General features: G+C 41.2%; 1 protein-coding gene across 3 annotated transcripts in view; it reads left to right on the plus strand.

Moving 5' to 3' along the window:
- Positions 1-23167, plus strand: part of NASP (nuclear autoantigenic sperm protein (histone-binding)) — a 46487-nt gene that overhangs the window by 9734 nt on the left and 13586 nt on the right. The window contains exons 3-7 of one of the 3 annotated variants that reach the window (XM_012001896.1): positions 10738-10848; positions 13750-13830; positions 15312-15421; positions 16145-17158; positions 21978-22057. In XM_012001896.1, the coding sequence (XP_011857286.1) occupies positions 10738-10848; positions 13750-13830; positions 15312-15421; positions 16145-17158; positions 21978-22057 (1396 nt within the window). The remainder of the gene's footprint in view (positions 1-10737; positions 10849-13749; positions 13831-15311; positions 15422-16144; positions 17159-21977; positions 22058-23167) is intronic. The other 2 variants (XM_012001898.1, XM_012001897.1) reach the window with 2 other exon arrangements.

Consider the following 23167-nt stretch of genomic DNA (forward strand, 5'->3'; position numbering starts at 1 on the left):
AGTGCAGTGGCGCAATCTCAGGCTCACTGCAAGCTCCACCTCTTGGGTTCACGCAATTCTCCTGCCTCAGCCTCCCTAGTAGCTGGGACTACAGGCGCTCGCCACCATGCCCAGCTAATTTTTTTTGTATTTTTAGTAGAGACGGGGGTTAGTCAGGGTGGTCTTGATCTTCTGACCTCGTGATCCACCCGTCTTGGCCTCCCAAAGTGCTGGGATTATAGGCATGAGCCACTGTGCCCGGCCCACCTGGTTCATTTTTAAGTTTTTTGGAGAGATAGGGTCTTGCTATGTTGCCAAGGCTGTTCTCAATCTCCTAGCCTCAAGCAATCCTCCCTGCCTCAGCCTTTCAAAGTGTAGGATTATAGATGTAAACTACCAGGCCCGTCTCACCTCTTCCCCCTGTAACTTTTCCATCTTGATATGACTGTGGTTGTTTTTCTTAATCTCAGATCTACACTTGCAGTGACTATGTTTCTTAATCAGAGGTGGGCATAATAATTAACTAAAAAGCTTACCCAAAAGGTAGATGCTAGGTTACATCTCTAGAGATTTCTTGTTTTATTTTTTAGAGACAGGGTCTTGCTCTGTTGCCCAAGCTGGAGTACAGTGATGTGATCATAGCTCACCACCACCTTGAACTCGACGGCTAAAGGGACTCTTCTGCCTTAGCCTCCTGAGTAGCTGGGACTATAGGCATGCACCACCACATCTGGCTAATTATTTTATTTTGTTTATTTTTGAGATGGAGTTTCGCTCTTGTCGCCCAGGCTGGAGTGCAGTGGTGCAATCTTGGCTCACTGCAACATCTGCCTCCTGGGTTCAAGCAGTTCTCCTGCCTCAGTCTCACAAGTAGCTGGGATTACAGGCGGGTTCCACTACGCCTGGCTAATTTTTATATTTTTATTAGAGATGGGGTTTCACCATGTTGGCCAGGTTGGTCTTGAACTCCTGACCTCAGGTGATCTGCCCACCTTGGCCTCCCAAAGTGTTGGGATTACAGGTGTGAGCCGCTGCGCCCAGCTGAATTTTCTTTTTCTTTTTTTTTATTTTGAGACAGAGTCTTGCTCTGTCGCCCAGGCTGGAGTGCAGTGGCGAGATCTCGGCTCATTGCAACCTCCGCCTCCCGGCTCCTGCTTCAGCCTCCCAAGTAGCTGGGATTACAGGTGCCCGCCACCATGTCCGGCTAATTTTTTTGTATTTTTAGTAGAGATGGGGTTTCACCATGTTAATGAGGGTGGTCTCGATCTCCTGACCTCGTGATCCGCCCACCTCGGCCTCCCAAAGTGCTGGGATTACAGGCTTGAGCCACCGCACCTGGCCCACAAATACATTTTTTAAATGTCTACAGGGTTTTATGTTTTTCATGTTTGAAATCCCATTGTCATCTTGGTTATTTAACCCTTTTCCCATTTGCCCCGAGAATACTTGCCGGTGGTGCTTGGGGCTGCAGCATTTACCCAGTGATAAATGCCATGAAATAGCTCTCCTTTATTATTTTCACATCACTCTAATATATCGATTTTGGATAAAAAGACATCATTCTATTTATAGCATTCTGTTTTTAGTAATGGTATTTCCATTTACAAAATATGGTAATTCTCAATCACTCTAAATGTCAAATCCTAGAAAACGTAGCATTCCTGTGTATGATGTTAACATTATTCTCAAATGGTTGTTGGCCAAAGATTCATTAGGTGAATCCAATTTTTCTGAAATAGACGATTCTGATGTTAGTTGTGTTGAGAAATAACTCCGGCCAGGCACGGTGGCTCATGTCTGTAATCCCAGCACTTTGGGTGGCTGAAGTGGGCTGATACTTGAGGTCAGGAGTTCAAGACCAGCCTGGCCAACATGGTGAACCCTTGTATCTACTAAAAATACAAAAATTAGCTGAGCGTGGTGGCGGGCACCTGTAATCCCAGCTACCTGGGAGGCTGAGGCAGGAGAATCACTTGAACCTCGGAGGTTGAGGTTGCAGTGAGCCAAGATTGTGCCACTGCACTCCAGCCTAAGTGACAGAGTGAGACTGTCTCCAAAAATAAATAAATAAATAAATAAGTCCAAGAACAGTTTTATATTTTTATTTTCACACTGAAAGTCAGATTTGCTTCAGCTTCAAAGAACATGTTTATGTAAAATTAAATGAGAGCTGGCAGCGAGCTGTACTATTTTTTTTTTTTCCTAAACGGGAAAAGGGTTAAAATAAATCTTATGAAATACTGTTTGGCTGGGTGTGGTAGCTTGCACCAATAATCCCAACACTTTGAGAGGCCAAGCAAGACCTCCATCTCTGAGGGGATCACATGACCCCAGGAGTTTGAGACCAGCCTGGGCAACATAGCAAGACCCCATCTCTACCAAAAAAAATTTTTTAAAATTGTTCATTGTGACACTTGCATGTGGTCCCAGATACTGGGGAGGCTGAGGTAGGAGGATTGTGGCAAGCCCAGGAAGTCGAGGTTGTGGTGAGCTGTGATCCGGCCACTGCACTCTAGTCTGGGTGACAGAGTAAGACCCTGTCTCCAAAAACAAGGAAAGAAAAAAAATAGGGCTAGGTGCAGTGGCTTATACCTGTAATCCCAGCACTTTGGGAGGCCGAGGTGGGTGAATCACCTGAGGTCAGGAGTTCAAGATCAGCCTGGCCAACATGGTGAAACCCCATCTCTACTAAAAAATACAAAAATTAGCAGGGTGTGGTGGCGAGTGCCTGTAATTCCAGCTACTTGGGAGGCTGAAGCAGAAGAATCACTTGAACCCGGGAGGCGGAAGTTGCAGTCAGCCAAGATCACACTACTGTACTCCAGTCTGGGTGACGAGCGAAACTGCATCTCAGAACAAAACAAAACAAAATGTCTTGTGAGTTAATCTGGTATTTGGGTGGTATGAATACTGAATATTATTTAGGATTGATCCTAAACACAATACTTTTAAGGGGGTTACTTAAACCATAGTATTTAAGTTTCTGGACTGACTAAATGAAGCTAGGCTACCCAAAACGCAGTGCTTGATATGTAATCATCAATATTAAACTCCATTGCCCAGGTTGGAATACAGTGGTGCGATCGTGGCTCACTGCACCCTTGACATTCCCTGGGCTCAGGTGATCCTCCTGCCTTAGCCTCCTGAGTAGCTAGGACCAGAGATGTGTGCCACCATGCCTGACTAATTTTTGTATTTTATTTTTAGAGATGAGGTTTTGTCATGTTGCCCAGGCTGGCCTCAAACTCCTGGGGCTCAAGCCATCTTCTCACCTGAGCCACCCGAAGTGCTGGGATTACAGGCGTGTGAGCCACCATGCTTGGCATAAGCATTTGATTTTTCGAAGACCAGAATATTCTGATTCTGAGAGAAACATGAAGGATGGTTGGAAAACACATTGTTAGTCTCACCTTAAATTTATAACCTCTGACCTAAAGTGCGTTTTTAGTTTTGATTGGCACTTATACCGCATTTCTCCAGTCAAGTTGTTTTCCCATTCTGCTGAACTGCTTAATCGTTCCTCCTTTTTTTTTCCTCCTTGAGTCAGGGTATTATTCAGCCACTCAGGCTGGAGTACAGTGGGTCCTGATCTTGGCTTGGTGCAGCCTCAAACTCCTGAGCTCAAGAGATCCTCCTGCCTCAGCCTCCCAGACTAAGTTTTTTGTGTGTGTTTTAGGGACAGGGTCTTATTATGTTGCCCAGGCAGGTCTTGAACTCCTGGCCTCCCTATGATGCTCCCTCCTCAGCCTCCCGAGTTGTTGGAATTACAGGCATGAGCCACGGCACCCAGTTGATCAACTTTTTCTTTATATTTTCTTAAACAGTCAACATCATACCCCTCATCTTGCTTTTTACCTGATGATTTTTCCTTTGTTTTATGTTCTGGATTTTTGTTTGTTCACTGAATAAACAATACGAAGAGAAATTTCTTAACACTGTGCCATATATCTGTAGCCATATATTCTCTCCTTTTGAATGCCTTTTCATGCTCTTATTCAGCAGTTCTCAAAGTTTTTTTCTTGTATACCCTTCGGTCTCAAGTACTTTTTCAGGGATAATGTAAGATCAAAACTGTTTTTGTAATAATAAGACTGCCTTTTTGACCACTGGCACTGATCGTGCAAAAGTAATGGTGGATAAACCTGCTGTTCCCTTAACATAAATCAAGTCAGTGGCAACAAACAGTACTAGCAATTCTTGTGTTCTTCACTATCACCTTCACTTAGAAAATGTCCATGATGAAGCATTACAAACTTAAGTTTATTAATTCTCAGTCCTTGACTACGTGGCTTTAAGGTAACCTGGCAAAATAGGAATTATGGATGGAGCGCTTCAGCATATCAAAAGTAGGTACAATGGTTTTTTTTATGAAAAGCCCTTGTGTGATTTTAATTAAGAGTTGATTAAGCTTTTTTCATGTAACTTTATTTACTGGCTTTTATTGGAAAGAATGTTTTATTCAAAAGTTTTATTTTTGAAAGAATGACCAACAGACAAACTTTTATTTAGACTTGATACTTAGCAGATGTTTTCTCCAAAATGAATACAGTGAGCCTGTCACTTTAAGGGAAATAACTGACAGTATCGGTTCTAGTGATAGAATGTGAGCTTTCACATGAAAAATAAAAATTTTGGATAAGTTATATATCAACTGCTGTTGTGAGACTGACAGTATCCTAATACTTTATGACTGTTCTGATGAAATTGAGTTTTAAGTTGTGGTAAAATACACATAATATAAAATTTTCCATCTTTTTAAGTGTGTAAGTCAGTAGTGTTAAGTAAATTCACATTGTTGTATACCCAGTTTTATCTTGCAGATCTGAAACTATTACCCAGTAAAAACTCCCTCTTTCTGTCTCCCCTAGCAACCACCATTCTGCTTTCTGTCTCTATGAATTTGGCTACTTTAGGTACCTCATATAAATGGAATAATAGAATGTTTACCTTTTTGTGACTGGCTTATTTCACTTAGCATAGTGTTCTTGACGTTCATCCATGTTGTGGTGTGTCAGAATTTCCTTGCTTTTTATTGTGAGTACTGCTGCTGTGACCTTGGGTTTATGTAATCATTCATAAGTAGAAGATCTAGAATACAAGATAGACTGGTTTTTAATGTACCAGTATGAGAAGTTCATCAGTGTTTTCAGATTGTACAGTACAACTAACCTTTAAGAAATTACCACTTTGTTGGTCAAGTGTGGTGGCTCACGCCTGCATCCCAGTACTTTGGGAGGCTGAGGCGGGAGGATCACTTGAGGTCAGGAGTTTGAGATCAGTTTGGCAAACATGGTGAAACCCTGTCTCTAGTAAAAATACAAAAATCAGCCGGGCATGGTGGCATGCACCTGTAATCCCTGCTACTCAAGTGGCTGAGGCAAGAGAATCGCTTGAACCCAGGAGGCAGAGGTTATAGTGAGCCAAGATCGCGCCACTCCAGCCTGGGCAATAGAGTGAGAGGCTGTTTCAAAAATAAATAAATAAATAAATAAATTACCACTTGTTGACTGGGCATGGTGGCTCCTGCCTGTAATCCCAGCACTTTGTGTGGCCAAGGTGGTGGATCACTTGAGGTCAGGAGTTTGAGACCAGCCTGGCCAACATGGTGAAACGGTCTCTACTAAAAATACAAAAATTAACTGGGTGTGGTGGTGCCCTCTTTTAATCCCAGTTACTGGGGAGGCCGAGGCACAAGAATGGCTTGAACCCAGGAGGTGGAGGTTGCAGTGAGCTATTGTGCCACTGTACCCCAGCCTGGGTGACAGAGCAAGACTTTTTTTTTTTTTTTTTTTTTTTTTTTAAAGACAAGTGACCACTTTGTTGGGTTTGGGTGTGGTAACAGAAGTATATTCAGTTATCTGAAAGGACTATTTAAATATTAAATATTCCCTTTCCAACTGCATATCTATGTCAAGTCAGATATTCTTGTACTTTAATGAAAAGAAAACATTGCAGAATAGTGAATAGGGAAATCCTGTTCTACTAACAGACATTTAGGAGATTTGTAAAAATGTAACATCGCCACTATTCTTACCAAATTTTTGTTTTGAAGAGTTACTTTTCAGAGAAAGTCATGTTATTAACATGTAACATTTTAAAATATTTAAAATTATTTTAGTTTTAATTTCAGTATGGCGAATACTGATAGATGTAACTTGCATACACAGAGGCTTTTGGAGGGCTTCAGTAATGTAACAGTGTAAAGGATCCTGACATCAAAGTTTTTTTGCTCTTACGTAACACCAGCATCTCCATTTGTTCACAAGATCCCACTCATTGTTTACTTAATAATAGAACTCCTGTAGTTCTCTATACAACAATACTATTGTTTCCTATGAGATTACTTATATCAACCCACTAGGTATCATCAGGTTTAACCGTTTGTTGACCCCCTCATACTTCCCTTCATCTGTTACCTCACATCAGTTTCTTTGACAGGAAAATGTGAAAGAGGTGTCCACTCTGTTTCTCTACTACTACTTTTGTTATTAATTGAAGCTACTTCAATCAAGTTTTTCTCTACCATTCTACTAAAATAGTCTTGTTTACGGTCTTTAATACCATCCATATTCCTAGTAGTCATCTCTCAGCTCTCTGAGTTAATCTTGTCTTTAACATTTGACCCAATCCATTACTTCCATTACTTTTTCCCGTTACGTTTTTTATTTTTATTTATTTATTTATTTATTTATTTTTGAGATGGAATCTTGCTCTGTCACCCAGGCTGGAGTGCAGTGGCACGATCTTATCTCACTGCATCCTCCTCCTCCCAGGTTCAAGCAATTCTCCTGCCTCATCCTCCCAAGTAGCTGGGATTACAGGCGTGCACCACCGTGCCCAGCTAATTTTTGTATTTTTAGTAGAGACAGGGTTTCGCTGTGTTGGCCATCCACTGTGCCCGGCCCCGTTACTTTACTTCATACTATTTTCTTGTCTCTTTTCCTTCACTGGCTATTCCCCCAACCCCTGTTCTTCTTCATCTCCCCTATCTAAATATTGGAAGGCTTCCAGGACTCAGCCAGTCCTACAACCTTTTTATTAGTAGCCACTCCCTATGTATTCTCCCCCGTTAAGTCCCGTAGCTTTAAGTACCTGACTCTCCCATTTGTATCTCTAGTCCCCATATCTCTCCCAAATTTCCCCTTATAATATCTTGGAGGCCTAATAGGGATCTCAGAATTAACATATCCAAAGCTAAATACTGTACAGTAATTGATTGCCTTGTTTCTCAATGACTTTTCCTTCAGTTGACTTTTTATCAGACAGTGGCAATGTTGTTCTAGAATTTTTCATCTAGATTGTGTAGATTTGAATCGCTGCCATTAGTATTGAGTTTTCCATCTGTAAAGTGGGGGTAATAATTCAATAATTTTATGAGGTGAAGATCCTAGGGTTTAAATGTAGGTAAAATTTCTACATCGTCCGTTATTAACACTTAATACCAGTTGCCCAGGCCAAAAAACGTTTGCTTTATCTCTCACTCTTTTATTCAATAAATTATATACCTAGTCCATTAGCAGATTTTATTTTATTTTATTTTTATTTTTATTTTTTGAGACGGAGTCTTCCTCTGTCGCCCAGGCTGGAGCACAGTGGCCGGATCTCAGCTCACTGCAGGCTCCGCCTCCCGGGTTTATGCCATTCTCCTGCCTCAGCCTCCTCCCAAGTAGCTGGGACTACAGGCACCCGCCACCTCACCCGGCTAGTTTTTTGTATTTTTTAGTAGAGACGGGGTTTCACCGTGTTAGCCAGGATGGTCTCGATCTCCTGACCTCGTGATCCGCCTGTCTCGGCCTCCCAAAGTGCTGGGATTACAGGCTTGAGCCACTGCGCCCGGCCCATTAGCAGATTTTAAAATAAGTATATTCAGAATCTAACCTCTAATACTCCTCAGGTTCTTGTCTAGATTTTTACAGTTTCTTTCCTTTTTTTTTTTTTTAAATAGAGAAAGAGTGGTGGTTTTTTTTTTTTTTTTTTTGGACATAGGGTCTTGCTCTGTTGCCCAGGCTAGAGTGGAGCAGCATGATCCTAGTTCACTGCAGCCTTGAATTCCTGGGCGCAAACAGTCCTCCTTCCTTAGCCTCCTGAGTAACGAGGACTGCAGGTGCACACTGTGATGTCAGCTAATTTTTGTATTTTCCTGTAGAGATGCTAGTCTCGAACTCCTGGGCTCAAGTGATCCTCCCACCTTGGCCTCCTGAAGTGCTGGGATTACAGGCATGAGCCACCATGCTCAGCCTTAGACTTTTTCTTTTTCTTTTTCTTTTTTTTTTTGAGATGGAGTCTCGCTCTGTCACCCAGGCTGGAGTGCAGTGGCACAATCTCGGCTCCCTGCAACCTCTGCCTCCCTGGTTCAAGCAATTCTTCTGCCTCAGTCTCCCAAGTAGCTGGGACTACAGGTACACACCACCACGCCCGGCTAACTTCTGTATTTTCAGTAGAGATGGGGTTTCACCATGTTGGTCAGGCTGGTCTCGAACTCCTGACCTTGTGATCCATCTACCTCAGCCTCCCAAAGTGCTGGGATTACAGGCATGAGCCACCACAGCCCGGCCAGACTTCTTTCCAACTGGTTTTCTCCCCAGTTCTATTCTTATTCTGTCTTAAAGTCTATACTGACGTGATGCTGCTCTCGCCCTCTTCCCTTTTATTTCCTATATTCTTCCCCAGCTTAGTCTAGCCAGAAAAGTTTTCTGTTTTGCAAATATTTCAAGCAAGCTTCTTTTAGAGCTTTGAACTTACTGTTGCCTCTGCCCTAGAGTGCTTTTCCCTTGTTTTTGTTTTTTTTTTTTTTTTTCCCGGCTTACCTTAAGTTCTCTGCTTCAATTTGACATTGTCCATGTGGTCTTAGCTCATTCTTGTTATAATCACAGTGTCTTGAATTGTGCCCAACAATATTAGGTGCCCAAGTATTGTTGATTGAATTAAGAAGAGGGATTATCCTTCCAAATAATTTGGTTTTCATTAATGGAATTTAGAATATCACTGACTCTTGCTCTTTTGACCCAGGTTTTTCTTAAAGCTGTAAGAAACATTAAATAAAGGTCTAACTGACACACAGGAAACTGCACATAACTTTAAAGTAACAATTACGAGTTTCTACATATGTATATACACCTGTAAACCATTATCACAATCAAGATAATGAGCATATTCATCACCTCAAAGTTTCCTCATGTGCCTTTGTACTTCATTCCCTCCCCAGCAACCATTAATCTGCTTTCTGTCACTGAAGATGGGTTGCATTTTGTAGAATATTATCTAAATAGAATCATACAGTAAGTACTGTTTCTTTTTGTATAGTTTCTTTGATTCAGCATAATTATTTTGAGATTCATCCATGTTACCACGTGTATTAATAGTTCATTCTTTTTATTAGTGAATGACATTTCATGATGTAGATATATCACAATTTGTTTATCCATTTGGGTTTCCAGTTTTTGGCTTACAAATAAAGCTGTTGTGAATATTTGTGTACAAGTCTTTGTATGGGCATTCATTTCCATTTTTTGGGTCCATACCTAGGAGTGGAATGGCTGGATCATATGGTAGGTATATATCTAACTTTAAGAAACACCCAAACTGTTTGCTAAAGTGATTCTATCATTACATTATTACCAGCAGTGTTTGACAGTTCTAGTTGCCCTACACCCTCACCGTCATTTGATGTGTGGTCAGTCTTTTAAAATTTTAGCCATTATAGTGAGTATAACAGTATCTTATCATGGGTTTAGTTTGTATTTTTTTGAGTGACCCATAATGTTGGCATCTTTTCATGTGCTTATTTGCCATCCATGTATCTTTGATGACATGTTTGTTAAAATCTTCCGCCCCCTTTTTATTGGATTATTATTGCATTCTAAGAGTTCTTTATATATTCAAGTCCTTTATCAGAAGTTTTGCATATATTTTCTACCAGTTTGGCTTGCCTTTTTTGTTTTTATAATAGTGTCTTTCAGAATCAAAAGTTTTTCATTTTAATGGTATGTCTACTTTATTGATTTTTTTTTTCCTCTTGTTAATAGTTTGTGTTTTTTCTTTCATATTCAGGAAGTCTTTGCCAAACCCAAAGTCACTAAGATTTTTATCCTATAGTTCCTTGTATAAATTTTATGGTTTAAATCTTATATTTAGATAGCCTATGATCCATTTCAGATTAATTTTTGTATGAGGTATAGATAACAGTTGAGGTTCACTTTATTGCATGTGGATTTATAATTACTCCAGCACCATCTGTTAGAAAGATTATCCATTCCCCATTGCATTTCCTTGGTACTTTGTCAAAATTTCAATTAGTTGTATATGTGTGGATCTGTTTTTGTACTCTGTGTTCTGTTTGATCCATTTGCTTTTCTTTATGCCAATACTACATTGTCTTAATCTTAAAATCACTGCCTCTTGCCCTGTTTACCTAAATGCTTCCTAATAATTCTTTTAGCTAGTACAATTTGTATGAATTTATGGTTCTTTTATGATACCTTTTTTATTTGTTGCTTAATTAGCAAATATTTATAGTAATACAATACAGGCTTTGTGAGTAGATGAGCCGTTACGAGAAAATATTCTAGTCAAGCTTCTGGGAATGTTGCCTTTAAGATTTCTTTTGATTTTTGTGATGGTAAATAAGTGTGTTAGCCAGGCCTTGCCAGAGTAGTCCAAAGGTTTTAAAAAATTAAACTATTGTTCAAATATAGCAGGTATTCAAATAATACTGATTTAAACAGTACTTGACACTAGAAAAAAATCTTTTTCTTGCAGTCTGGATGTGGATAGTGAAGCTAAGAAACTATTGGGTTTAGGACAGAAACATCTGGTGATGGGGGATATTCCAGCAGCTGTCAATGCATTCCAGGAAGCAGCTAGTCTTTTGTAAGTATTGTATATTTTGCTATGATGTAATATTATGTTCTAATAAACCTTGAGTTATAAAAAGTTATTTTATGGGGAAAACACATGAAGAGCAAGAGTTTTAAAACATTTGATTATTTTTCATGTGGTTTGTACCAGTAACTATAAGTGTAAAACTTTAAATATCACCAAGCAATTCCACCCTTTCATTTTCTTGAGTAATGTAATTTATATTCCAACCACTGCTAATTTAGGTGACCATACCTTGTCCTGGTTTGTCTAGGACCTCACTCCCCACCCTCCCCTGCTTTTTTTTGTTGTTGTTGAGACAGGGTCTCTGTCATCCAGGCTGGAGTGCAGTGGCACAATCTCATGCTCACTGTAGCCTCAACCTCCCAGGCTCCCCAGTAGCTGGGACCACAGGTGTGTGCCACCATGCCCAGCTAATTTTTGTATTTTTTTTTTGTAGAGATGGGATTTCCCCACATTGCTCAGGCTGGTCTCGGAAGTCTTGGACTTAAGCCACCTTGGCCTCCCAAAGTGTTTTGTAAAGGGATTACAGGTGTGAGCCACTGAGCCCAGCCTGACTTTCCCAATTTTAACACTGGAAGTTTGTGTCTATGGAAACTCTTTAGGCCCAAGCAAGTCATGATTGATAGCGCTATTATTAGCACAGCATTTTTTGGTACATTTTTAGCACATTTTCATACATTCTTAGCACTGTTGTTGGAATTGCTTAGAAGTTGGTAGCTACCACCAGGTAGCCATGTAGACCTATATCCTGGAGGAAAATGTTAGCTTTAGGGCCTTAAAGATCATTTATTTTCCCCCAAAGACTTTAATGTACCTCCATTATCTGAGAGGGGAAAAAAAAAGTTAAATCTTCAAGCATCAGGCTTTTGGTTTATGGCTAGATTTGAGTTAGTTTCCTCAAATATAGTATTAGCAATTGGAATTGAAGGTCAGTCATTACATACATTACATACAGTTGATTACATTACGTACAGTTAAGTTAAATGTTCCTTATAAAAGAAATGGTTATAACAAAGCATTTGTGGGTTTCAGGTTTGACGCTTAATATCAATCCATTCTTTTCCTAACCCCCTACTGCCTCTCCCAATATCCAGAACAGAATCTTACTCCTGGATATCTGCAATAATCTCTTGTCTGATTCCTGTCCTCTTTGTTCCTCTCTGCTTGAGCTTAATGAATTGGAGTTCTGGTAGGGTAGAGACCAAATTTTATCTGGTAGTATTTAGGGAATTTTATTTTTTTTAATTTTTTTTTGAGATGGAGTTTCACTCTTGCTGCCCTGGCTGGAGTGCGACGGCGTGATGTCAGCTCACCGCAACCCCTGCCTCCCGGGTTCAAGTGATTCTCCTGCCTCTACCTCCCGAGTAGCTGGGATTACAGGCATGCACCACCACGCCTGCCTAATTTTGTATTTTTAGTAGAGATGGGGTTACTCCATGTTGGTTAGGCTGGTCTCGAACGCCCGATCTCAGGTGATTCACCTGCCTCAGCCTCCCAAAGTGCTGGGATTACAGGCGTGAGCCACTGTGCCCAGCTGAATTACGTATTTTTATTTAAAAATGCATGGTTTTCTTACAACATAAAATGTTACCTAAGTTTTTAAGCACACATAAACACTTTTTTCTTAGGTTATTTTTCCCAGATTACTGGAGAGGTCAGTATTCCCACGTTTTCCTGCCATTAAGGGTATTTAGGAAGAAAATTTGAGATGTCCTATTCTAATCTAGTAGACTACCCTTAAACATGACCTCCATCACAATTTACTGCTTATGTTCTCTGTTTACTCTCAGTAGACTCTTAGGCCATTAGTTGGCCTGGCTTCGCATGAATTCTGTCAGTATTTCACTCCATGAAAGCCAGTCTTCTTACCTTACATAGAAAAGTACTTTCTCCTTTCATTTATTTGTTCATTGTTTTTTTTTTTTTGAGACAGAATCTCGCTCTGTCGCCCAGGCTGGAGTGCAGTGGCCGAATCTCAGCTCACTGCAAGCTCCGCCTCCCGGGTTCACACCATTCTCCTGCCTCAGTCTCCCGAGTAGCTGGGACTACAGGCGCCCACCACCTCGCCCGGCTAGTTTTTTTGTATTTTTTTTAGTAGAGACGGGGTTTCACTGTGTTAGCCAGGATGGTCTCGATCTCCTGACCTCGTGATCCGCCCGTCTCGGCCTCCCAAAGTGCTGGGATTACAGGCTTGAGCCACCGCGCCCGGCCTTTTCCTTTCATTTATTATACTTATGTAATTTTTGTCCTTCCTTCTCTAAATTCAATAGCTAAGACTTATACACAGTGCTATTTGTTGTCTAAACATTGTTTTCAGTGCTTTTACATACATTAATAACTCATTTAGTTCTTGCAACAGCTCTTTGAACAAACAGTTATTAATGTTCCCATTTAGAGATGAGAAAACTAAGGCACTGTGAGAATAATTTGTCTGAGGTCTCACAGCTAGTTATGGGTTAAAGGTAGGATTTGAATCCAGGTAAAACAGCTCCAGATATTCTGCACTTTACATCATGCCTTTCCATGGGCCTTAATCATCCTCTAGGTCCCAGCCAAAGGTCCTTTAACTACTCTGGTCTATATTGACATCTGTCTTTTAGCAGGAGGAATACCTATTAATACCTTAGGGTTGTTTGGCCCTACATTATATATTACTAATTGTAGCACAATTATTTCACTTACGATGTGTATATGTTATATATTGATAAAGAGCATACAAGATTTTCATGCATTGTTTAACGTCGCTTTGACCTTGACTTGAAAGCAAGAGGGGTATTGGTTTCCTAGGAGTATGTTACTGGAGAAATACCAATTTATAACTGAAGAACTAGAACTAAATGTTTTAGACTAGATGATAATTCAGATTTTAGATTTTTATTTTCTTTGTAGAGGTAAGAAGTATGGAGAGACAGCTAATGAGTGTGGAGAAGCCTTCTTTTTCTATGGGAAATCACTTCTGGAGTTGGCAAGGTATGGATGTTGTATTTAAAAACTGAAGTTTCCTTGTTAGGATTGTTTTTACTAGCTTTGAGATTTCACAGGAACTAAGCAAGATTGCTTTTACCTAGAGAGTTTTGAAGGAGCTTGAAGTAGTGATCGAAGTTGTGAATGGCACTTGATACAATTAGTAGTTATATTTAAATTTTGACTTCTGGAGTCAATTAGGAGCAAAGATCTTTCTGATAGTAAATGATCCAAAGTTCAATGTAGGGAGAGAATCCTTAAAAGCACTGTGAGCTAGCTCAAAACAAGGACTGAATAGAGGACAACTGGAAAGAATTAGCAGGTGAGACTGTCGAGTAAAAAAGACTCTTACTATTGAAAAGTTCTTGGCTATGTTCTATCAGAATTTATTAACCAGAATAAGTTCTGTTTAGGGTATACAAACTAGCAAATGATATCATCTATTTAATCTCAGTTCTGGTAAGTTTTTTTTTTTTTGAGATGGAGTCTCACTCTGTCACCCAGGCTGGAATGCAGTGGCATGATCTTGGCTCACTGCATCCTCCATCTTCCGGGTTCAAGTGATTCTTCTGCCTCAGCCTCCTGAGTAGCTGGGACTACAGGCGCGTGTCACCACACCCAGCTAATTTTTTATTTTTAGTAGAGACAGGGTTCAGCGTGTTGGTCAGGCTGGTCTTGAACTCCTGACCTCAGGTGATTCACCCACCTCGGCCTCCCAAACTGCTGGGATTACAGGCGCGAGCCACTGCACCTGGCCCAGTTCTGATAAGTTGTTTTTTTTTTGTTTTGTTTTAAGACGGAGTTTCACTCTTGTCACCCAGGCTGGAGTGCAGTGGTGTGATCTCCGCTCACTGCAACCTCTGCCTCCCAGGTTCAAGCGATTCTCTTGCCTCAGCTTCCTCAGTAGCTGGGATTATAAGCCTACGCCACTATGTCCAGCTAATTTTGTATTTTTAGTAGACACAGGGTTTCTCCATGTTGGTCAGGCTGGTCTTGAACTCCCGACCTCAGGTGATCTGCCTGCCTCCGCCTCCCAAAGTGCTGGGATTATAGGCGTGAGCTACCATGCCTGGCCTCTGGTAAGTTTTTAATCTCATAATCATATAGAACTTTCTCATGATTTGCCATGAAAATCTTGCTAGAGCATTTTTGGCTATTTAGAGAAATGGGTGGATACAGAGTTTGGGAAATAGGATGGTTCTGTTACAAATGGAATGCATATAGGTCTTGTTCTTTTGACAAGAGACATCACGCTTTTCAGCGGCTGGATGGAGGAGTAGAGTATGCTTATTTCCTTTCAGTGCTCTTGCAGTCTTGATTTATATTACTAAAGTTTTGTTCATTGCTTCCTTGAATATAATATAGTTATATATTGCCTGTGCTTGGCTTACTCTTCCCTTTTATAATACAGGACTATATTTTCTGTCTTAGAAAAAATTGCTAGGTTCTAGCCATCAAACCTTTGGTGCTTTCTCTTGTTCTCCTAGAATGGAGAATGGTGTGTTGGGAAACGCCTTGGAAGGTGTGCATGTGGAAGAGGAAGAAGGAGAAAAAACAGAAGATGAATCTCTGGCAGAAAATAATGATAATATAGATGGTATGTGGAGTTGCATGTGACATTCAAGAGATGCGACGTTGTATATTTCTTGTATACAGTGGTGGAAACAGGGCTCTACCTGTCCTGGATGGTCTCTCCTAGGATGCTTGGGGTGATGCCTGCATCGGGTAGAGATTGCAGTGGGGGTAGCTGTTTACTGAAACTGACAGCAGATTTTTCTAAGAGAATAACTTAATCTCTTAAGTAAATTTGGTTATTTCAGTTGGGGTTTTTTAAACCAAAAAGATAAAAGCAAGATTAAATTGGTGTTTTAAATACTATTACAACCTTAAATATTTTTCTGATGCAAAATTTTTTAAAACAGCCTGTGCAGTTCAGTTATTTTAATAGCGGTACTTTTAGAGCCCTTGTACATTTTTTATGTCTGCGAAAATTATATAATTTCTAAGCTGAATTTGGCTGCTAGAGTTTTACATATCAGTTGGGGGAGAATGAAAAACTTGACATCTCTTACCTAACTGGTAATCAGAATGCTCAAGTAAAACAAAAGTTTAACAAGCTTGGGTTTCTTTTGCATTAAGTTGCTCTGCTAGCTGGGACGCTCCCTTTCCTTTTCTCTAGGGGGCAGATAGTTTTAAGGCCATCTGCTGAAACTTGGTAGGCTTTTTGAGGGTTTAAAGGGAATGTATTTTTAGTTTCCATTTATGCCTTTATCATTAAACTCGAAGACATGTTTATGCTTCATGTTCTTTAACCATGTAGAGGAAGCAAGGGAAGAGTTGAGAGAACAGGTTTATGACGCCATGGGAGAAAAAGAAGAAGCCAAAAAAACAGAGGACAAGTCTTTGGCAAAGCCTGAAACTAATAAAGAACAGGACAGTGAAGTGAAGAAGGGTGGAAGAGAAGATATGGATATAAGTGAATCTGCAGAGGAGCCACAGGAAAAAGTTGACTTGACTCTAGATTGGTTAACTGAAACTTCTGAAGAGGCAAAAGGAGGAACAGCACCAGAAAGACCGAATGAAGCTGAAGTTACTTCTGGGAAGCCAGAACAGGAAGCACCAGATGCTGAGGAAGAAAAATCAGTTTCTGGAACTGATGTCCAAGAAGAGTGCAGAGGAAAAGGTCAGGAGAAGCAGGGAGAGGTAATTGTGAGCATGGAGGAGAAGCCAAAAGAAGTTTCAGAAGAGCAACCTGTGGTGACTGTAGAAAAGCAGGGCACTGCAGTGGAGTTAGAAGCAGAGTCTTTAGACCCAACAGTCAAGCCAGTGGATGTGGGTGGGGACGAGCCAGAGGAGAAGGTAGTTACCTCTGAACATGAGGCAGGAAAGGTGGTTCTTGAACAACTGGTAGGTCAAGAAGTGCCACCTGCTGAAGAGTCACCAGAGGTGACAACAGAGGCTGCAGAGGCCTCAGCTGTAGAGGCTGGATCAGAAGTCTCTGAAAAGCCTGGGCAGGAGGCTACAGTTCTCCCTAAGGATAGTGCAGTCAATGGACCGTCAGCTGTAGGAGATCAGACTCCTATTGAACCACAGACTTCTATAGAAAGACTGACAGAAACAAAAGATGGCTCAGGACTAGAGGAGAAGGTCAGGGCAAAGCTGGTTCCTAGTCAGGAGGAGACTAAGCTGTCTGTAGAAGAGTCTGAGGCAGCTGGAGATGGGGTTGATACCAAGGTAGCCCAGGGAGCTACTGAGAAATCAACTGAAGACAAAGTTCAGATAGCTGCTAATGAAGAGACACAAGAGAGAGAAGAACAGATGAAAGAGGGTGAAGGTAACCGGGATATGCAAGAGCTGCAGTGGGTGGAGTACATTCTGGATTTGACTCACTAATTATGGGTAAAAGTCAGCCTTCCATTCAGGATTTTCCGTCTGCCTTTGGATTAGGAAAGGGCTAAATGCAAAGGGGGGTAGTTTAACAAGGTTGTGCTAGTCAAGTAAGTTAAATCAAAAGCAGCAAGTGTTCTTTAGTTGGCTTATAAACTAACATTTTTACTAACTGCAAAATAGGCCTTCTCTGTGATTTCTGAGACTTGGCTAGCTATCAGTAACTTGTTGCATCATACTAGCCAATAAAGTGGGATGGAAAAGGTAGATGAGGGGTGGGGTAGGTAGGGAAATAGTGGGCTAGTAGGCTGGCAGAGAATGCTGAATGGATGTTCACTTGCATGCCTCTGGATTTTAAAATTTATTGTTCACATGACTCCTTTTCTGTGTGTTAGTAAGCAGGAACAGAGCAGTAGAATCCACTGAATTGGTACACTGAAGCAGGCATGCCATTTAAATGAAGATAGTTAACCTTGACTGTTGTATCACCAGAGTTAAAGAATTCTGGTGCTCCTCTCTACCTTTAAGTCTTCAGGAAGTGTTTAGAGGCTTATTCACATTAGTTAAAACAGGCCCCCCACCACCTTCCCCAAGGCAACAAAAAACAGAACCATTAGCTCTCTTGCTGCTTTCCTTCCTCATTTCATGCTTGCTTCGGCTGCTAAACTGAATTTTTTGTTACTTAGAATATCATAAAGCGTGGATGCTTTCTATAATGCTATTGGTCTAATTGTGATTAAATTTCATTAAGATGTTTAAGCCTCTAATTACTACATAACTGGCAAGTCTGACTTTTGCTATCATTTGAGGATTCTACTGTATATAAGGTTCATCTAACATTGGCATTAATAACCACAGGTATATTCCAACTAATGGTTACTTCTTGTAATTGCCAGACTACTTCAAGAGTTCTCTTCAGTTTTAGATTTTCAGAGACCCATCTTCAATACTTTGAGCTCATTCTTGTAAACTTCCTTCCACTATGTGCAGGTCCCTGTACTCCAGCCAGCACAGGCTCAGTACTGGAAATGAATTGGCTAAATGGTAGCACCATTGGGTTTCTTTTCTTTATGGAAAAAAGCACAGAACTAAATTCCGGAAAAAAAAAAAAAAAAAAAAAAAAAAAAAAAAAAAAAAACAAAACCCAAAACAAAACTCCCATGTCTTGATCTTAATGATTGTGAGCAAGCTCTGCTGACTGGCTCCTAAGACCTTGAATGGTAAGCTACGATAGAGATGTCATAGTAGGATCATAATTACCATTGTTAGAGCTCTCTCACATATATTACATCTGATCCTAAAACAATACTATGTGGTAGGTAGTAGTGCCCAAGTTATAGTGATGAGGTTGAAGTTTAAAGGTTACATGACTTGTTTAGGGTCATAGTACTGAATCCAAACCAAGATCTGCCTTGAATATATTATTCTTCCCAAGTTACCACACATCAAAGGAGACCGTGTTCATCCCTTTCCTACACTCAGTTAGAAATTTTGTTGTGGGCTGGGTGACAGTGTTCATCGCTTTCCTACACTCATTTAGAAATTTTGTTGTGGGCCGGGTGCAGTGGCTCACGCCTGTAATCCCAGCACTTTGGGAGACTGAGGTGGGCAGATCACCTGGTCAGGAGTTTGAGACCAGCCTGGCCAGTATGGTGAAACTCCGACTCTATTAAAAATACAAAAGTTATCCGGACATGGTGGCATGTGCCTGTGGTCCCAGCTACTCAGGAGGCTGAACGAGAAGAATGGCTTGAACCCGGGAGGCAGAGGTTGCAGTGAGCCGAGATCATGCCACTGCACTCCAGCCTGGGCAACACAGCAAGTCTCTGTCTCAAAAACAAAACCAAAAAAAAAAAAAAAAAAAAAAAAAAAAAACCAAAAAGAAATTTTGTCACTTATTTTAAAAATTAACTATATTTGAAAAGCCCCAGGCTTTTCATATGCTGCATCTTTTGGTGTTGTATATCAAGTATTGTTCTGCTTGTAAAGACAATACAGTTTTCCGTACTTACAAAAGAAGAAATGGGAGAAAGGGGTTTAAGTAATTTACCCTAGTCACACAGTAAGGAGAAGGCTGGGTACCCAAACTTCTGGCTCAAGTACTCAACCACTTTCTGTGCTTTATTTTCCTTTACGTGGCAGCACCATTCTGCAGAAATCTTCCAAGCAGTTTTTTCACTTAAAAATTAAAACCCTATTTACTGCCACCTCTTGACTCTTTGCCATATGTTGGACTGTACATTTCCTTCTAATAAAGATAATTGGTCTGTTACATTTCTTTTTGAATCGGGTCTTGCTCTTTTGCCAGGCTGGAGTGCAGTGGCATGACAGTCATGGCTCACTATAGCCTCAAACTCCTATGCCGAAGCCATCCTCCTGCCTCAGCGTCTCAGGCAGCTGAGACTGCAGGTGTGCACCACCATGCCCAGCTGGGGTGCAATCCACCCCCCAGGTTCAAGCATTTCTCCTACCTCAGCCTCCCGAGTAGCTGGGACCACAGACACATGTCCCCAGGCCTGACTAATTTTTTTGTATTTTTAGTAGAGATGGAATTTCACCATGTTGACCAGGTTGGTCTCGAACTCCTGACCTCAGGTGATCCTCTAGCCTCAGCCTCCCAGAGTGCTGGGATTACAGGTGTAAACCATAGCACCTGGCCCACCATACACCATTATCTTTTCATATCCAAATTTCCAAGTGGGTCTGGGCTTAGTTCCCTCCCCAAAGTTAGACCAGATGGGTGGTTTTATTAACTCCGCCCATCCTCTAGCAGAATACGCAGAAAAGCTGAAGTAGATTTACATATTTAGGATAATTGACAGAAAAGTAAATACTTCATCTTCCCAATGTGTAGGAAAAATTAAATTGATATTGTTATCTTCTATTCCTATCTGGTATCTCTTCCTACTCATACCAGAATGCTAGAAGACAACCTCTAATTTGAAACAAAGTATCTTAATTACTTGGAAGTTTTACATCAGATTTTTAAATTAAAATTCCTATAATTGCCTCAGAAGAATGTTATTGGTTCCTCTTGAGGAATCGGTACCATCTTCAAGGAATGGTGGGGAGCTAGGTTAAGGAGAAAGCCATTGCCATTAGTTTTTTTTTTTGGAGACGGAGTCTTGCTCTGTCACCCAGGCTGGAATGCAGTGGCATGATGGAGGCTCACTGCAACCTCCACCTCCCGGGTTCAAGCGATTCTCCTGCCTCAGCCTTCTGAGTAGCTGAGACTACAGGTGCATGCCACCACGCCTGGCTAATTTTTTGTATTTTTAGTAGAGATGGGGTTTCATTGTGTTAGCCAGGATGGTCTCAATCTCCTGACCTCATGATCCTCCTGCCTTGGCCTCCCAAAGTGCTGGGATTACAGGTGTGAGCCACTGCGCCTGGTAGTCGTTGCCATTACTTTAAAACCTTTCCCAACCCGTGCCCAGGTATCAATGGCAATGCCCTGATGTCCTCAGTAAATAAATTTGTTAAAGTATTTTCTAAGCTTCTTTGAAAATGGAATATTTTTTTGGTTGTTGCTGGTAAAACTCTTTTAACCTGACTATTGCTCTAAGGCCTAATTGCCATTTTTATATTCCCATTGTAAGGTGTTAGTATTTGAGCTCTTTTGGTGGTGGTAAAAATGCATAATGAAAGATGGCAGAGAAAGGTACATTATATCCAATTCATGAGTTGTTTGTATTAAAAAGCTTATTTTAATCACTTAACATTGTTGATTTGTCTAATCACTGACAGTAGAGCTGTTGATTAGGAGCCTGACCTTTAGATGGTTGACTTGTGAGTGTATTCAATATGGTGAGATATAGTGTTGATAAGGCTGCAGATTTTAGAGGTGTCATTAACAAGGTATAGGAGTAAAATAGGAGTTACAGTATTTCTTACTCAAATTCTGTACGTGCTAGAGCTGGCTGGAGTCTGTGACATGCTCATTGGTGTAAGTCGGTAAGGACTATGCTTTTTGCTCCACAGCTCAGTTGTGGGAAAGCTAGTCTCTTGAGCATTCTTGATCAGAATGGACTGGAATCATTTAACTTTGGTACTTTCTCAGGCTGTTAGTATTATCAAATGAATGGCTTAAAGATATCAGAGGCCGGGCGCAGTGGCTCACGCCTGTAATCCCAGCACTTTGGGAGGCCGAGGCTGGCGGATCACAAGGTCAGGAGATCGAGACCATCCTGGCTAACTCGGTGAAACCCCGTCTCTACTAAAAATACAAAAAATTAGCCGGGCGTGGTGGCGGGCGCCTGTAGTCCCAGCTACTCGGGAGGCTGAGGCAGGAGAATGGCGTGAACCCGGGAGGCGGAGCTTGCAGTGAGCCGAGATCACGCCACTGCACTCCAGCCTGGGCAACAAAGCGAGACTCCGTCTTTAAAAAAAAAAAAAAATCTATCAGAAACACTGAGGTCTCCACCTGCTTCTGGCTGAGTGGATGGGAGCTTCTAGCCAGTGAATAAGAGGCATTAGCCAATGTATCTTATTCTGAATGGTCCAGGTTGACTTTTAAAAGAGAAACACGCAGCCTTTTACTTGCTGAAGGTCTGACCCGTAGACTAAGATTACACATTCTTAGTCTAGGTTACACTTGAACTAGACTGCACCCACTGACAATATATTCAGTTCAGGTGTTAGTTCACTTGGATTAGCATCTGGCCTGTCCTATCTCTGAATATAGGTTGACACGTGTATTGGAATCTCTGACTAGTCAGAAGATGTTCTTAGTTATATTCTCAATACTGAGGAATTTTTACTTCTAGAAACTGAAGGATCAGAAGAGGATGATAAAGAAAATGATAAGACTGAAGAAATGCCAAACGATTCAGTCCTTGAAAACAAGGTATGTTGTTAGCCACTCAGTACTGTTGTCAGCCTTTCTCTTTTTTTGGGAGACAGGAGCTCACTCTTGTTGCCTAGGCTGGATTGCAGTGGGGTAATCATGATCATGGCTCACTGCAGCCTAGACCTGAGCTTAAGTGATCACCTCAGCCTCTCAAGTGGCTGGGACTACAGGCTTGTGCCAACACGCCCAGCTAATTTGCAGGACTGTAGCTTACCTAGTTTAGGCATGATTTTTTTTTTTTTTTTAAGATGGAGTCTCGCTCTGTCGCCCAGACTGGAGTGCAGTGGCGCAGTCTCGGCTCACTGCAAGCTCCGCCTCCCGGGTTCATGCCATTCTCTTGCCTCAACCTCCCAAATGGTTGGGACTACAGGCGCCTGCCACCATGCCTGGCTAATTTTTTGTATTTTTAGTAGAGACGGGGTTTCACCGTGTCAGCCAGATGGTCTCGATCTCCTGACCTTGTGATCCGCCCACCTCGGCCTCCCAAAGTGCTGGGATTACAGGCGTGAGCCACTGTGCCTGGCCTGTTATTTTTTTAAGAGAGAGAATCTCTGTCTCTGTTTCCCAGGCCGGAGTGCACTGGCACATTCAGGGCTCACAGTATCTTCAGCCTTCTGGGTTCAGGGAATCTGGCCTCATCTTCTCAGATAACTAGGTCTCCAGATGTTTGCCACCATGTCTGGCTAATTTGTTCTCTAATTTTATTTTGTTTAGATGGTGTCTTGCTATGCTGCCCAGGCTGGTTTCAAACCTGGCCTCAAGTGATTCTCCTGCCTCAGCCTCCAAAAGTGTTGGGATTATAGGCGTGACCCAATATGCCGAGCCCTCGGCATGATTATTATAGATAACTGTCCCTTGGTTATGGATTAGGGATCCTTTATTCATGCCTAGGATGGGAGGATAAATTTGATTCTAGGGGTCCTGTGTGTTAGTATGTGAGCCAACATTTCACTGTTAAAATACCACTGACATGGCCATGACTTAGGATAGTATGTGGACCCATTCTCTAGATTTTAGGGAGAAAGTCCAAATTTTGAATCGTATATCAACTTTTTTAAAGCTACGCTAAGTTGTACATTTAGATTTGTATTCTGAAAAGATGCCTAT

The sequence above is a fragment of the Mandrillus leucophaeus genome, unplaced genomic scaffold (genome assembly GCF_000951045.1).
Source record: "Mandrillus leucophaeus isolate KB7577 unplaced genomic scaffold, Mleu.le_1.0 Scaffold67, whole genome shotgun sequence".
In the NCBI taxonomy this organism is placed as follows: Eukaryota; Metazoa; Chordata; class Mammalia; order Primates; family Cercopithecidae; genus Mandrillus; species Mandrillus leucophaeus.